General features: G+C 35.6%; 1 protein-coding gene across 2 annotated transcripts in view; it reads left to right on the forward strand.

The window, feature by feature from the left end:
* LOC123879710 overlaps positions 1-17,698 on the forward strand; it is a 93,684-nt gene that overhangs the window by 39,188 nt on the left and 36,798 nt on the right. For both annotated transcript variants that reach the window (XM_045927694.1, XM_045927640.1), the window contains exon 3: positions 17,247-17,350. In XM_045927694.1, the coding sequence (XP_045783650.1) occupies positions 17,247-17,350 (104 nt within the window). The remainder of the gene's footprint in view (positions 1-17,246; positions 17,351-17,698) is intronic.

The raw sequence follows: 17,698 nt of genomic DNA on the forward strand, positions 1-17,698 counted from the left end.
ATGTTGGAACGCTTTTTATTCTACAGTTTTTCGAAATAGTTTTGTAAGTAGGCAAGTGTTAGAATTATCTACCTTTTCACAGTTGTAGTAGGTGCACTGTGCCTACGATTGGTCCCCACTATGCTACGACCGCAGAGGAGACCAATCCTTAGTAAAAATAAAAAATAAACTTCTCATTGAAAGATTACGCTACTATAAATATGACTACGATGTGACTATATTGTATTCTTTATTGTCTTCTATTTATAATACGCTCTACCACAGTATTCGTTTTTTATACAAATTTTGTCTATAAATAAAAATAGTGTTCTTCTGAGTTCTGGATGCAATAAATAATTCTGTCTTCACTGTGGGAACACAAAAGTGGGGCAGGGGGACCTTTGTCCGTCCACGTGGCGGTATTACGCAGTTTGTTTGCGCCTTTTTGTGTATCGGCGACACCACAGTTTAGCTAGCATACAGTTTGGAAGAGTTTTCGTATGTTGCAACTTTCAGTTAATAAAGGTTTTTTAATTTCATTTTATTTACACTTCAGAAACGACTATCGGTGACTGCCCCCATAAACCTTCTGACACCTAGCTATACATGCTAGGTGGCACCTAGCTATGCTTGTACGCTATGGGTACAAGCTGATTCTTCAAGATCAAGTCTGTCTCTATAGTGACTCTACCATCAGTTTTAAATGTAGGTAAATATTGTATTGATAAAGTTTTGAATCTGTTACTTGATGCCAAACTGACTAAGGGTTGACGGCTCTTACCTAAATATTACCACTAGATAGCATGAAGCATCTGCGCATTGAAAAGCTATATTTTACGTTACTTTTATGCCATTTATAATATAAGATGTGTGTTCATAACTTATTACCATGTGCGACCACCTTTGAGTTGTGAATCGAGATTCGTTGTGCGGCGGCAACTTTACTGTTGCTCTACAGTCTACACAATTATAGATCATACCTCCGTTTCTTAACTGTTTGTTTGTTAAGCAGTGATATCGGCGTTAAATTGGAAGCCATTGATTGAGAACGTGCGGCGTTTGACAATAAACGAAATTCCGACAAAAAATGACAAAAACTTTCGGCGTCGTGAATGCGTTTGTTTGGCTTTGGCTTAATCCAAAACTAACAGCATCGTCCATTCATGAATCTTGATTCATGATCATGACCAAGGTTTTTATTTTAATTTTGAGTTGGTTGATTTTTATCCCAAGTGAATTTTTTGATCTATGAAAGAGTCATTACGTCAACGCTATACTAAACTGTCTTCGGTAGAAAAGGCATTTCAAACGTGTACTAGGCATAGTGGTAGATGCATTTGATGATTCAAAAGTAGGTACCTACTTGTAAAATTTTATTTGAATAAAAATATGTATTTCTATTCTATTCTTCAACCTAACCTTATGTTAGTTATAAATGATAACAGTAGAGATTCAGTTATTTCCAATGTTTTTAACAAAGGAATTAGAATTCACACTATCCCAGTTCCAAAACGGATTCACAATAAAAACACAATGTACTATCGATTGGCTTTACTATGGTTTCCGCGGACCCAAGTTGAAATAATTACATTTGAAATCAGTGCCAACTGCAAAAGTGTTCCGCTGGAAAATGTGCCGTTTTTCTTTTAAATAGGGTTGGATTTGAAATTATAATTATACTTCAGATTGGTTGTACTGTATCAAGTTGTATTTATAACATTTTTAGTTGTTACCAGTGTTTAACAGGGCTCTCTCCGTCACTTACTCCATACAATCGTAGTCCCAATTTCATTTGAATATCAAGCAACCAAAGTCCATGAAATTTTGCAGACATATTTTAGAAACTAATATCTGTGCCTGTGGTGTTTTTGATTTTTCTAAAAATATGTAGTTTTAAAATTACAGGGGTTCAAAGATTTGTATGTGAATTTTAAGACCGCGTAACTTTGAGACCGAATATTTTAACAGAAATCTGGAAAACCACAGGCATAGATATTAGTTCCCGGAACGTTTCTACAAAATTCCATTGAGTATGATTGGTTAGAATTCAAATGAGATACGAACTACGTTTGTATGGAGTGAGTTACGGGGAGACCCCTCTTAAGTACTTAGTAGGATCTAAAGGGAGAAACTGCCTGACTGACATGAACGTACAGTTCAAATCACTCGCTAAGTCTAGAAACTTGAGAATTTTCATCTGTCTCTATAATGTAAATTCTCTTCAAGAATGAATTCTAGAAGAAAAATCCTAATGAACTTTAAAAGACCTAGGTAAGTCCACGTGGGCATGTCTATAGTAATTAGGTACATATAATGTCATTGGGTAGCGCACGATTATATACAGATTCCGATATCGTAACTAATCTCAATTATCTGCATCCCATTGATCTTAATTGACGGATTAATATCCCAACGCTCCCTAATGAACGGCATAACAGGCGGAATATTTATAGCTCGCTGCTCGTATTTCAGATTCGACCTTCGCTAGAAAGCCTTTTACGTTATGTAACTCGAAATAGAAACAAGTAGAACGAGAAAGAATTTAATTCAAATAAATTTTTAATAAGTAGTGCTTTTGAATCGTCTACTGGCACGGAACGGAATCGATAGGAAGAGCATACTGTTTCAGAATGCTCTTTCATACGAGATGAAACTCAACGGTTGCAGACTGGCTGACTCTTCCCTTAAAGTAGGTATTTATAAAGGTTTGTATTTCAGTATAAAAATTTTCAATAAAAAAACGACTTCATAACGACAAACAACAAGTGTAAATTAAAAATTTATAACACCCCCGACGATCCAAAGTATTTGAGTTTTCCAAAACATCATTTTCAAATAAATAATTATGTATTTAGGCAACGTCCATCTTGACAGCTTGACATTTGTCTATTGACATAATATTATGAACCTAACGGTTATCTAACCTTCTTTCTACAAGAAAACTAGAAAAGAGCTGATAACTCTTAAACGGCTGAACCAATTTTTTTAGATTATAGCTAAGAACACTCTCGATCAAGCCACCTTTCAAACAAAAAAAACTAAATTAAAATCGGTTCATTCGTTTAGGCGCTACGATGCCACAGACAGATACACAGATACACACGTCAAACTTATAACACCCCTCTTTTTGGGTCGGGGGTTAAAAAAGTAAAAAACAATTTAATTTATTACTGACTAGTTATGTATGTCACTATACTAAACTACACTAAAGTTACTATACTAAAGTTATTATACTACACTAAATTTCTATATTCTAAAGATTGACTCATGAATGTCCAAACTCTTGGAGCTCTTATGTCAGAGAATCTGAAGTTTTACACAGAGAATAAGGTCCGATTTTTTGAAATTACCTGAATTTATATTTTCTCTGAGCGAAGCTACGGGCGTTCTTAGTTTAAAAATAAGTAAAATCTGGCTTTGACTAGTGGTATAACTTAGTTACAATAAATACTAGCCTAAAACATTGCTGTCGTGACAAAAGTAGATAAAACTTTTAGCATAATCGCGCAGTAAAATGAATGTTTGAGCTTTGTTGGGGAATCGTTTCAGTGGCGGCAAAAAGTTGTTTATCATAGAGATTACTACTAAATCATAATACCTACCTACAATTTGGTTACAAATAATTAATCTCCGTGCTTAAAGTGGCAAATCTCTTCTTTAATTCGCCACTTATTTTTGTGTTTCATGTATCGATAAATAGATTTGATGGAATAACCTAAAAGTTACATAACGTTACGAGATAGCGAGAAATGTAATAAGTATGGTGAAATTCAAGATGTTGACGCCATTTCTTTCTAGTCTTATTCCTAGCACACCAATAATTTTAATCTAATCTTGTCTTAGATAGTTATTGCTGAGCTTAGAGTCCAGTAGCTGACTGCAAATGAGGCAGGTATGTATTTTGTAAGGAAATGTTTTAGTCTTTTAAATTATGAAAAAGTAATTTTAAATGAAATGATTTAGTATTTTCTGTATTCTCTTCAAGAATATCTTCTCTAGACTTCTTTTGTGATAGCTCTGCTCTTTTCTACTTCACTTGTTCCAATCTGCGTATCTGAAATGAAAAGGTAGGTATTTTATTCTACTTTCGTGCTGAAACTGATCTCCGTTGTACCTATAGGTAGATAAAATAAAAGGCAGTATCATAAAATTAAATAATTATCACTACCCATATTATAACTAAGAAAGTATATTTTTTTGTTGGTTATTTATTGGTAATCGCAACGATATTTTTGCATGCGTATAGTTCAAGACTCGGAGAATGACATAGGCTACTTTTTATCCCGGAAAATCAGAGTTTCCACGGGATTTTTATAAACTAAATCCACGCGGACGAAGTCGCGGGCATCAGCCAGTATTTAAATAAAAAGGAACATAATTATTATAATTACGCTTTCAACATCTTTCAGTATATTTTAAACCCGAGTCTTTTACATTAGACGTAAGCGTGCGCATATAAAATGAATGCGATTGTATAAAGTAATTGAAGCTCAGAGCCGGTGCTTCTGATGTTGCTCTCGTTATTAATAACGAAAAAGCTAACCGATTCCTGTTACTTACCATTTAAAGAGATATTTATATGGTGATTTAAATCATTCATAAATTATTTTGGTAGCCACTTCCCAATTTTAATTGTATTTCGGATCTGTAATTCCATCTTCTAAGTAGCTTCCCAATAAATAAGTTCTGTGTACATACTTATTATTTATGCCTACGTCATAATTACATATTTATGGTCATAATAGCTACAAGTATCTGCATGCCGAATTTCAGCCCGATCCATCCAGTAGTTTCCGCTGTCCGTTGATAGATAAGCCAGTCAGCTTTTCCTTTTATATATCATATACTAATATTATAAAGGCGAAGTATGTATGAGTGTGTGTGTGTTACTTACGCCTTCACGCAAAAACTAAGTACTACACGGATTTGGCTGAAAGGAATGGAGATAGATAATATTGTGGATTAGCATATGGGCTACTTTTTATGTCGGAAATCAAAGAGTACCCACGGGACTCCGACAAACCGAAATTCATGCGGATCAAGTTGTGGGCATCAGCTTGTTTAAGATAAAAGTCCGATAAACAGCTATTTGACTAGCTATTTGATTTTTGACTGATTTCTCCCGGTCCTCTGCATTGGCATTTACTAGGTCATTAGGGTCATGTTCTTTGTTATGTAGATTGTAGCAGAATTGAAATTCAAATGAAGTATCAACAAATACGTACAAATGGTGATAGTCACGGTTTAGGCACAAGTCACAACACACCTGCCTGTCCGTTATTGGAACTATCTAATCTAAAGTGGGTAATTGTGACAGAAAACAAATTTATTTCCTGGTAACCGCAGGGCTTCTAATTGATTATAAGGACTTTTTTAGGGTTCCGAACCTTCAAATGAAAAACAGAACCCTTATAGGATAACTTTGTTGTCTGTCTGTCTGGCTGTCCGTCCGTCCGTCGTGTGTCTGTCAAGAAAACCTTCCCGAGTGTATGGTTTATAATACGTAATCTATTTCTATGTTAAATTATTTTTATAATACTTAGGTACATATTATATTTTCGTTTATAGTAAAATTACTTGTAAAAGTAAATTTTTGGATACAAAATATTTCAATTTTAAAAAAACACGAATGCACTGTCATATTGAATTATTTTCAAAAAAAAAATATGGTACTCAGGATGATGTAAGGATTCCAAAGATACCCTATACATCCAAATCTGTTCAGGTATTTAGAAGTTATGATTTAACAAGGAAACTCAGATACATACCTACATACATGAACCCTGAAAACATTACACATCTGTTTTTGGCCAGTCGTGTACATATAAAAATCCAAGCCAAGTAAGAATGCAACGGGACCCAATTACTAAGCCTCCGCTGACCGTCCGTCTGTCTGTCAGCGGCATGTATCTCGTGAAATAGAGTTGAAATTTTCACAGAATGTGTATTTATATTGCCGCTATAAAACAAATAATAAAATTTCAAAATGGCCGCCATTAAAATAAAAAATAAATTGAAAAGTATTATTTCTTGTACGATGGTATGGAACCATTCGCGTGCGAGTCCAACTCGCACTTGGCCGATTATTAAGTTTAATTGACGAAGTGGGTGTTCTTTGCTCTCAATTAATAGGCACTAATCAAAGCAATGCACGCTTGATTGTTGTAACTCAATTATTTAGTCAACGAATAAACAACAAATCATTTCCTTTTCCGTGGAGCATGATTGTGCTCAATGAAGTGACAATTAATTTTATTTGATTTTTAGGGTTCCAAAAAAGGAACCCTTATACATAGATATGAACTTGGATATGAAATGAAATTACTTCATGTAGAACTATCTGCCACTTATAATATGTTAGGCCTCTACCACCGGTTTGGAAAGTAGATTCTAGTGAAAAGAGCCGGCAAAAACTCAGCAGTTGCTCTTTTCTAAAATTCGAATTCGCTAAAGAAATGCGGAAGATAAAATCGTTTCGTAATCCTTTTGAAAAGTTAACCCTAAATTAATAATAATTGCTGAAGAGAAACTATCAAACAATAAAAAAGTTGTTTCGTATTTCGTATCATAACGGAGGAATCTACCTTTGTATTATAAATGACATTGGTAAAGGATCAGTAACTTTTAAAATATTTCTACTACATACCTAGTAGTTAGAATGAAAACCTTGAACTTCGGTGGCAACCATTGACTTATAATAATGCTTATAATATAACTAGCTGATGCCCGCAGCTTCGCCCGCGTGGATTGGTCAGATCCCCTGCAGCATCAGGATTGAGGAGTTGGACTCCAAATATTTTATGAAAGAAATAGATATTAGTTTCTAGAATATGTCTGCAAAATTTCATAGACTTTGGTTGCTTAATATTCAAATGAAATTGGAACTACGATTGTATGGAGTAAGTGACGGAGAGAGCCCTGTTAATTATTGTACTGTGTGTTTCCATAAAATAAATGAATAAAATTAAAGTGAATTACATACTTAGGTGTTTTATTTCTATTGGTGGCAACAATGATAAAGTACTTAGGTATTCATACCAGACTCATTTTGTCATCGCTACATAAAACAACAAAAGAAAAGAGCTGAATTGTTTGCGGTTATTGTGAAAGTCTGGGATGCATTTGTCTGAAATTTCAGACATTCAGCACCATAGCACTGTCTAAAGAAAAGCTGACAGATGGAACTATCGAAATCTCAGAATAAAAACGTTTCTTAATTTTGTAGTTTTTACATAGTTTATTTACACCTCAAAATTAGACCAAAAATAGAGATGTTTAAAGGGCCATAACTTTCAAAATAAAAATTTACTATATTATGTATGGTTGTCGAGCAAAGATAATGCAAATACAAATCGATATCTGGCAGTTTTAGATATAGAACAACAAATAAAAGAATAATCAGCGTAATATGTTTGTATAGAGTTTGTAGTTCGTATAATTAAACAAAATTAATATAATTAAAAAAAAATGTAATTATTATTGTCAGCATCATGACTATCACAATAATTATTTACTAACTCCGTTGATATTTGAAGATGTGATTCAAGTTGGCAGTCTGTTTTCAGTCTATCTTATTTCATTAGTCTGTGATAGCATATTGAAACACCGCGTTTTCATTCGAGACAACAGCTTTTACTGAAAACTAAAAGTTTTATCAAAGCTTGGATAGTTACTATATCAAAACGCAATAATGTTTCTGAAACTATATAACTTGGCAGCAATTTATACTCGTATCAAGTTTGTATTACATTGTACAGAATGTATGGTGCAGAGTAACTTCAGGACAGAGATTTTGTAAATTTATTTTCAACACGTACAGTCCGCGACAGGCTGAGATGGCAATCGGGGTATGAGGCAAGCGAACGCCCCGCACACTCGCACATCACCCGCGCTCGCCTGCATCGGATTAGCGTTGGGGCTGTGCGGTCGTTCCCTCTCCGATTGTCATTTCAACCTGTCGCGTACTATTAAAGTAGTAACAGACGATCGAACCGAACCACGAACTGAACCACGACGCGGTTCGCCGTCGTACCAGTTCAATCGTGTGGCGCACGGTACGCCGTACATTATTGGTACGACGGCGAACCGCGTCGTGGTTCAGTTCGTGGTTCAGTTCGATCGTCTGTTACTACTTTAGACGTATTACTTACCCATACATATTATTTAAGAAAAACTTTAGATGGGCAAAGCTGAGTATTTGAGTTACAGACAGTGAAGACAGGTTAGTGCGCTTGTATGTGACGCATATGGCGTGTGGCGGTACGGAATACGAACCACGGAGTACGCAATTTAAAAAAAAGATAGATAGATAGATAAAAACTTTATTGCACACAAAGCATGAAATATTCAAGACAAAACGAGGAAACAAAAACTAAAAACATTGTATGCAAAGGCAGGCTTATTGCTCAGAGTAATCTCCACCAGGTTTGCGTTTTTCGAAGGATCCGGGGTTTAGTCCTGGGGGTTAAGGACTCTGGATCCTTAAAAAAGAGGCCGATGTCTAAACTACTAAATTGTCACCGATCTAGGATACTGCAGTAATAAAAACCTATGTTCACAAAATATCCTATATCCGAACTTATCGGAATTTAAAATATAAAACTATTGGATCACAATAAATCAAAGCTTGATTTATGTATCGGCATCAGTTCGGAAAGTCATAAAATCGTTTGCGTTCAATTTGATTTGATTTTATTTTATAGACGGCTTTAGGTAAATCTGGAATCCGAGAACTACGTCACGTCCGACAGGAATTATGTGCAACTTTGTTTTTCCAGAAAATTCCAGATTTAAAAATATCGTTATGTATTGATTAGGGTTGCGTGCGGTTGAGTTACCCTCTCTTTAGAACAATAGACGGCTTATAAGTTGTATGTGAGATGGCAGAAAGAGGTTTTTATTTAAAATTCTGCTTTGCTTGCGTGTATCTCTCGTTCTAGTAGTTAGGCTGACTTTTGTCAAAATTAGAACAGTTTTTTTTCTTTATTTATTTAGGGACTTGTATTGTTTATCTAAGTACATGTAAGCTCCAATATAATCTAAGTAGGGACGTGAAATTAAAACAAGAAATTCTTAACCTAACAAAATAATACGAATCGCTTTAATAGCTTATTAGCTAATCCAAATTCAGACGGAGCTTGCAATCTGTTTAGATCATTTAGATGGTTACAGGCTACCTAAGTAACTTTGTATGATAAGATAGGGTACAATGAGGCTGACATGCATATAATGTAAAAGCCTATAAATAAAGGATTAAAAAAAAAGCTAATATATTGTCTTCAAGAAATAAGATGTGGATTCAAACGGACTTACGGCAGAACAGTATTTAAGATTATAATAATAAATGACTCCCGTGATTTTTGCCGCCTGGATTTAGGTTTTTAAATCCAGTGGAATTTTTTGGATTTTCATAGATCGTTGATAATACACGGCCTGTACAATTGTGAACTTTTATAAAATACAGGGGTTTAAAAAAAAATCTTAGTTTGTTTATGGTATCTTATCAGTAAACATCAGTACTATCACCTGTCTTCATCTTTGTTAGTGTTCTGGTTACACCCTGTATAGTAGGTACCTAATATTGGCATTGAAAGTAAAATAAACAAGACTGACAAGACTCTTCTATTATTCAATAAATTTTAAATACGAATGACTGTTGCCACTTAAGATAAAGATATACTATTTATTTTCACTCCCTAACATCGTTAATCATTTCGGCTCATTGTATCTAGCTCATAATTCATGCAACGCGGCGAGGCAGTGACGATGTTCAAAATAAAACTTTATGACTAATGGTTATTGGACAAATGTCATTAATTTACTTTCGAGATTTTGTCAAAATTAATCAGCGAAATGATAAGCAAACTATGCTTCGTGGGAATGTGCGGAACTTGGAGTACTTCGTATAATTTTTTTATTTCACAATTTTTAGTGGCTCACTGTACTATATAATATGCTATGCCCAGTTAAAACGTCACTGTTTACTAAGCTATTACACTGATCGCAAGCAATTTGCTCTTATCCATTGAGGAGTTCTGTTCTCCATCTCCGAAGATATTCATCAGATCTTCACCAAAATATGGAACCACCTGCAATGTAGGTGGTTCCATACAAACAAAAAAAAAATCCAAATCGGTCCAGGCATCTTTGAGTAATCGGGGAACATACATAAAAAAAAGCTTCCGACGAATTGAAAACCTCCTCCTTTTTGAAGTCGGTTAAAAACTTGTAAAAACCTCTACAAACAAGGTAGGTACAAACAGTACTTATGTGCTTCTTTATATAAGTGTGTAGTTTTCTGTGTACCATATAAAATCCATAAAATATTAATAAACTCATAATGTATCTATATAATTTTAAAAGTGCACATTTATTTTGCAATAACCATAAAGTAGAGATGATCAAATAACAATTTGATACACGTCTAAATATTTTTATAACAATGTACGTCATTACATAAACTGTAAAATTATGTAGGCTATAAAATTGTCCATAAATTGTTAAAGAATCTCTCTCTGTTTATTTTTCTATTGCTCGAGGATGAGACCAAGCTTATGACGCTTATTGGCAAGTAATCTCAAAGTAAGGAATTTTGATTGTAAGTATTGAAAATCTGTCCAATTTATTGGCCAGATAGAGTTCGATTCCTAATTTTTCAGCTCTGAAATAAACATGTTACTTAGGTTCTTATTTTGACGAATAAAAGGTTATGGGTAAGGTTTTAGACCACGTTAAGACATCGGATTCAAAGTCTCAAGGTTTTAATTTTAAAAAAGCCTTTTGAAAAGGCTTATTATGAACTGATTATTTAGGTCTTGAAAATAATAATATTTCAGGGATGATTAATGTATAATATATAGTGAGAAAGGGTTATGTAACAAAAGATCTTCAAAGGATTATAAGCAAAGATAATTAAAGGTAATTTGACTTTAATAACAGTAGAAAGGAAACTTTGCCGTCTTTGCATAATTAAATTTTCCTGAACTTTGATCTTTAGCTCGTTTTGTATAATAACGCTGTTGAAACGTTTAAAGCTGTGCCTAATTTCCTTTTTAGAGTTCCGTACCCGATGGATGTCTTGTTACTTCGCTGTCGGTCCGTCCGTCTGTCTGTCAGCAGGCTGTATCTCGTGAACTGTAATAGGTAGAGTTGATATTTTTACAGAATCTGTATTTCTGCTATCGCTGTAAGAACAAATAATAAAAATTTCAAAATGCCTGCCATGAATTTTTTAAATGTTTTGTTTCTCGTACGATGGTCCGGAACCCTTCGTGTGAGAATCCGACTCGTATTTGACCAATTTTGCCTACTTCCCATAACAGTTATGTATTCTTCGAATTTGTATGCTAAAATTACGTTTTACTTCCCCCAAAGGAGAAACGGAAAATTCATTATTTAAAAAAAATGCCAACTTTTTATAGTTCGCCATGTCATGGCTCCTAGGCATATTGTCCTGTCCATATATTTTCTTTCAAAAATAAGAATTACTTAACTTGAAATACCCCAATAACTCTGAATTTTAATTCCGCGTGAGCCTCACGTTCGTGCTTTTTTACTAATTTATTGTTTTCGCCCAATGCATTCACGTAATTTTGTTCAAGGCTCATGGTTTACGCAACGCTTTGATTTAGGTGTTTAAAGACTTAATACATTTTAATTAACTTCAATCATTAAAACAATCATAATAGGTTTAACTGTAGGTAGTAAATACGTCTAGAAACTAAGATCTAGAGTAATTTTGCAAGTTAAGATCACGTTAAGGTAAACTGTTTGTATCTAAGTTGATGATGGAGAGACGTAAGAGAACAGTGATGATCATTTATTTTGGTAGATTTCCTCACAGTACCTAATGTTAACTTGAAAAGTTAAAAGCTCGTAAAACCGGTTAAGTGTGAGTCGGACTCGCACACGCAAGGGTTCCGTACCATCGTACAAGATATTTTAAAACTTGTATTTGCAACATTGCAAGTTAATGGTAAAAGCGCCATCTATATGTGGTTTAGTCAACAGTACGACACGACAGACGGACAGACAGATAGACGGACAGACAGACAGCTGACAGACAACAAAGTGATCCTGTCAAGGTTCTGTTTTTTCTTTTGAGGTACGGAACTTTAAAAAAAGAATTAAACCTGCCCTGACTTGATGGCACTTCATCGACTACAAAATTATGACACAAAATCTAAAGAAAGAAGGGTTTTCTAAAAATATAAGGGTTTTACGTAAGGAAGTATTTTAGGATTTTTGAAATATATTATTGTTTCGTGGCGTTGTCGTTAGTAACATGGGATCGCGTGATTCAAGAGTAATAAAATTGATTTCGCTCATTGCTTTGATTCATTTTGGTCAAGGTTCTTGATAAAGCTTTATGAGTCTGAACCTAAATCATTAGCTGATTTTGCTAATTAAGGCGTTGTTGGTTTGTTACTTGGCTGAATATAACTTCGAACATTGGTGTTTGAGACGAATGTCAGCTTCTAATATGCGTGAGTGTGTTTGTTTATTAATTTGACTTTCAATCACGCCACGACGGAGCGACGCGACGGAGCGACGTAATTTTTAGGGTTCCGTATATCTCAAAATATATCACAAACCTATAGGGTACTTTCAGTTGACCTAGGATCATGAGAGGCAGATGGCACTATCTTACAGCACAAGTAAAGGGAAAATCCGAAAACCGTGAATTTGTGGTTGCATCACAAAAAAATATGTTATTATTTTCTTATACCATGGCTTTTAGTCTACGGAACCCTTCGTGTGATAGGTCTGTATTATGGGTAGTCAATAAGTATTATGTACTAATCTTACAGTACAGTTTAATCAGAAGTAAATTCTCAGGAATTATGAAAGTAAAAGCTAATCTTGCTAAATGAAGCTAGGCTATATAGTACCTCAGATTTTTTTTCAAGACATGTTTTCTCCTTCGTTGTTTGCGTGATAAACTCAAATTGCTATTCACCTACACATTATACCTAACTAAGTTTTAATGTGAGCAAATAAAAAAAATTTGCACACAAACATATCCGGTTTAGTTGCACGGTCGGTTGGACGCACGCCAATCTGATAGCTGGAACACCCTAGCCGCTGCATAAGTAACCCGGATAAAACTTTATTACATTAGAACTTTTTAGTTTTATTCACTGCATGTTTACCATCGCGAACGTAGGTACTAACTTTATTTGAATATTGTACCTGGTAGTCGATTCTATATTATTGACCCGTCTAAATCTGTTGTCAAGACAAGGCATTCCAAACCAGTCATAGATGCATTTGACGATTCCGAAGTACCTACTTCTCACAGTTCAATTGAATAAAAAATGTTTTTAATTTATTTTAAACTTTTAGTTGTGAAATAGTTCAAAACACCAATTAAATGGTGACTTCGTAACGGGAAGTGCAGAGTCGAAAGACCCCTTACTAGGTGGACAAAGACATCAAACGAGTCGTAGAGAGCGCGCTGGATTCAACCTAGACCGGGGTCTGTGGAAGACTCTACAAAATGACCTCGTCCAGCAGTCGGTTATCTTATGTCCACCCTCATGCAAGCTTACCCCGTGCAAAATTTTATCAAAACTGGTTAAACGGATGGGCCGTGAAAAGCTAGAATATTAGCATAGTGTGACTTATTTTATATTCCGTGTTCTAGGTCAACGGGAAGTAGCCCATAGGTTTTCTTGACAGACAGACAAACAGACGGACAGAAAACAGTGATCCTATAAGGATTTCTTTTTCCTATCGAAGTACGGGATCCCTCAAATATATAAGGAATGTGCACAGTTTGTCTTTACTCTTTTTACATTTTCCGCAAAGATATCAGATACACATTTCTTAAAAATGTCACGAATACTAAAGAAATACCAAGAAAATCGTTCCCATTCAAAAGTATCTTCAGAAAGACACTTGACACAAATACAGAAGTGAATGCTTGATGATGTCTATTTTCAGAAACAAGTATATTTAAAGAACACTTTACGCTACAGTTTTTAAAACTGATTCTCCGACGATATGTTTTGTATGGATAAACCATAATTTTTGCATGGGAAAGCTGATAAGTTTTACAAAGGTTCATTTCTGAAAGTATCCAAAATATAATTAACCATTGAGGTTCATATTTTAATAACTGTAAATTTTATAAATGCTTGAATTTGTGATGCAAGCACATTATAATGAAATTGTGAAATATTATGTCGCAACAAGTGTAAATTAAAAATTTATAACACCCCCGACAAGTGAAGGTTACAGTAACTAGAAAAGAGCTGATAACTTTCAAACGGCTGAACCTATTTTCTTGGATTATAGCTAAGAACACTCTCGATCAAGCCACCTTTCAAACAAGAAAGAACTAAATTAAAATCAGTTCATTAGTTTAGGAGCTACGATGCCACAGACAGATACACACTACACACGTCAAACTTATAACACCCCTCTTTGTGGGTCGGGGGTTAAAAAGTGTAAATAGAAAAATGATTTTTACACATCCGCAATATTTTTGAAAGACTTATCCATCGATACTCCACAATACGATATTGACGAGAAAAAAAATCGACCCAACTTTACATGTAGGTAGTGGTACTTACCCTAGATTTTTTCCATGATTTTATTTTACCACTTTGTCGGCGAGATTAATTAATGTATCTACCTTCACCTATATCAATGCCAAATCGCAGCTTTGTAGTACCTACACAGAGTCTCTGAACTAATTCGCTGACGGACTGACGGACAGACGGACATGGCGCAACCGCATGGTTCTTTTTATTGACTACGGAACTCTAAAAAGCTGGTATCCACCTTGGTTAGGGTAAAGTGTATTAAGTAGCTGTTCATTAAGTACCATATTCAGATAAGTGCTTGATTTATCGTTATAGCTTACGAGGTGGGGACTACCGGAAGTGCGTTACGGCGGCGCGTGACGTCATTTCCGAAAATGGCCGCGTTTAAGCGCCGTTTTCCGTTGGTCGCGCGCGGGCGCATTGCCACAAAGATGGGGGGTTTTATGCCCTGTCACCTATTACCATAACGTTTAGTATCTGATAATTTCGTTTTTTTATCATGTTTGTTGTTTGCTAATCGGTTGGTAATAAAATTAAGTCTAACTGCCCTCACACACACATCGAATTTGGATGTAGATAGGTCAGCGATATAAATGTTTTATTCGTCCAAGTATAGTACACGACAGGTCGAGATGGCAATCCTGGTATGAGGCGGGGGACGCCTTGCACATCCGCACCTCACCCGTACTATCCCGCACAAGGTCAGCGCGGGCGCTGTGCGGGGCATCCCTATCTCGATTACCATTTCGATCTGTCGCTTACTAATAGGTACCTACCTAAATACCTACGTTTATTCGTCCAAGTATGCTCTCGATGTTTAGGTTTCTATAATATTATAAAACAAGGAACCCTTGTAGTTTCATCTAGTCCCTCTGCTTGATTATTGTCTGTCACAGTCATTTTAAAAATAAAGTATAATAGTGGTAAAGTTAAAATCTGTTACCGATAAAACACAAAGGCAAATTTAAATTTCTACTTTTTAGGAATTACTCGGTAGGGTAAAAACTTTGTGTCGCTTCTGTTACCTACAGCTGAATTTTTATGAAGAAATGATAAAGAAATTTAGCAATTTCTCTTTTTCCAAATATTCTTACAATTGGTATATTATTAAAGGGAATTGTAGGTTACATCATTGTGAAAATTGTAAACTGTTCAAAATCCCTATTTGCTAGGTATTTTGCACAAAGCATTGAAAGTGCCCTTCGTTTTCATATCCGGAAAAAATAAAGTTCATTAATCATTCATATTACAACTTTCAGGCCAGTCATTTCCTTTTAATTTTATATAATAGCTTTATAAAAGCGCAGCTCTCCGACAAGACAGTCTTACTTCGGTTTAATTTTTATCTTAATTTATTTCATGTATAAAATCTATTTAGGTACCTATCTTTAATCAAACTTTTGGGTTAGTAGTCTCTGATATCTGAGGTTTTTTAACGATTAAAGAGAGTTTAGTAATCCTCATTGAACGATGAGTAAATATTCATGTTAGGTTGATTGAATTTTAATATGTTTTGTCAATAGCAAACACTGTGTTTCACTATAGAAAGCATTATCTTTTACTATCAGATGAAATCGCAGTCCAGGTACACATAATTTATAACTTAAATAATAAATAATTACATATATTATGTTAGATACACGTGTATCGTACAGATAGATACAGAATACAGATATAGGTGTCTAAATTGAAGACCTAAAAACTACTCACTCACTAAATTTGACTCAACTTCGTAGATGGCTATCTCTTCTATCCCCTTCCTTTTGTATCTTCTTTCTTACCCATCAGCGAGGATGGATCTATACAGTATACACCATGTACTTTACCTATGGTATGACTATGAACACGTATTAACATATGCGCAATGAAAGTATCTATCATACATTTATTCCGTGATAGTATAATATCACTAGTCTTAGCGCACGTCTGCGCTGCCTTCGCTTACGTTTTCCGCAGTAGGTAAGTTCCGAGGAAATTAAGCTATATTATCTCGTGTGCTATTTTCCGAAAATGCATGCAATTTCACCACAATTGTACAGAAAACTCGTAATAATGTATACAGTACAGTACATATACATATTTATATAGCCTACATGGCTGTACTGCAATTCTACTGAACGAATTTCGACAACGGTAGCCAATATCAGTGGAGACTTACCAACTACAGCTAGTGTATTAAATATGTACGTAAACACAGTTGTACCTACTCTAAATTCTCGCACTGTCTTAAGCGCCGGAGCGCGTACTATTCCGTTGTAATGTATGGAACTGTATGAGACATGGCATACCGCTTGAGTGGCGTGAACGTTCGCGTAGACGTTATGCGTGCAGTTATGCCTAAGAATTCACGCGAGTCACTACGCGCGTGTCACGTGTACGTGCTTGGTGTGAATCGGCTTTTAGCCGGTGGGACTGCCATTGGACACGATCGGAGAGAGATCAGGCGCAGGACCAGCGGCTTTATGTGCTCTCCGACGGGTTGTAGCACCCCCCAATCTATGCTCCTAATGAAAGTTAGCAGCACATAACTTTTTTTTTGCCCGAACTGGATCTCGTATCTGGAACTCCATGATTCATGGTCAAATAAGATTGCCATTACACCCATGAGGCGTTTCTCAGTAAGGGCCTTAACCTGCCTAGTCGGGGCGAATCGGTTATAAGCTAAAAACTTTTGTCTTGTTTGATTTCAGTCGAGTTTAGTCAGTCTCTCTATTACAGATGTACGGGGGTGAATCACTGCAGCTTCGTGCTGGCTGAGGACTACCTTCCCTCCATGAGCTGGTCACCAGGCGTCGTCTATATAAAATACGCTTGTTTTGATGGTAAGTCTCCTTATAATGCGACTGCCTCCATGGCGCAGTGGTGAGCGCTGTGGTCTTATTAGTGGGAGGTCCCGGGTTCGATTCCTGGCTGTGGTTTGAAATTTTATAGTTTCTAAATCGCTGGTCTGGTCTGGCGCGAGGTTTCGGCCGAAGCTAGTTACCACCCTACCGGCAAAAGCCGTGCCGCCAAGCGATTTCTTGCTTTCCGGTATGATGCCGTGTAGAATTCAAATTCAAAATAAGCTTATTTCGTCGGTGTAAAACCTATATGCAAAATTTCAAGTTTCTAGATTCATCGGTTTAGCTTGTGCGTTTTCTGTAAGACAATTACGGTTCAATCTAACCCCC

Source organism: Maniola jurtina, chromosome 1 (genome assembly GCF_905333055.1).
Source record: "Maniola jurtina chromosome 1, ilManJurt1.1, whole genome shotgun sequence".
Lineage (NCBI taxonomy): Eukaryota > Metazoa > Arthropoda > Insecta > Lepidoptera > Nymphalidae > Maniola > Maniola jurtina.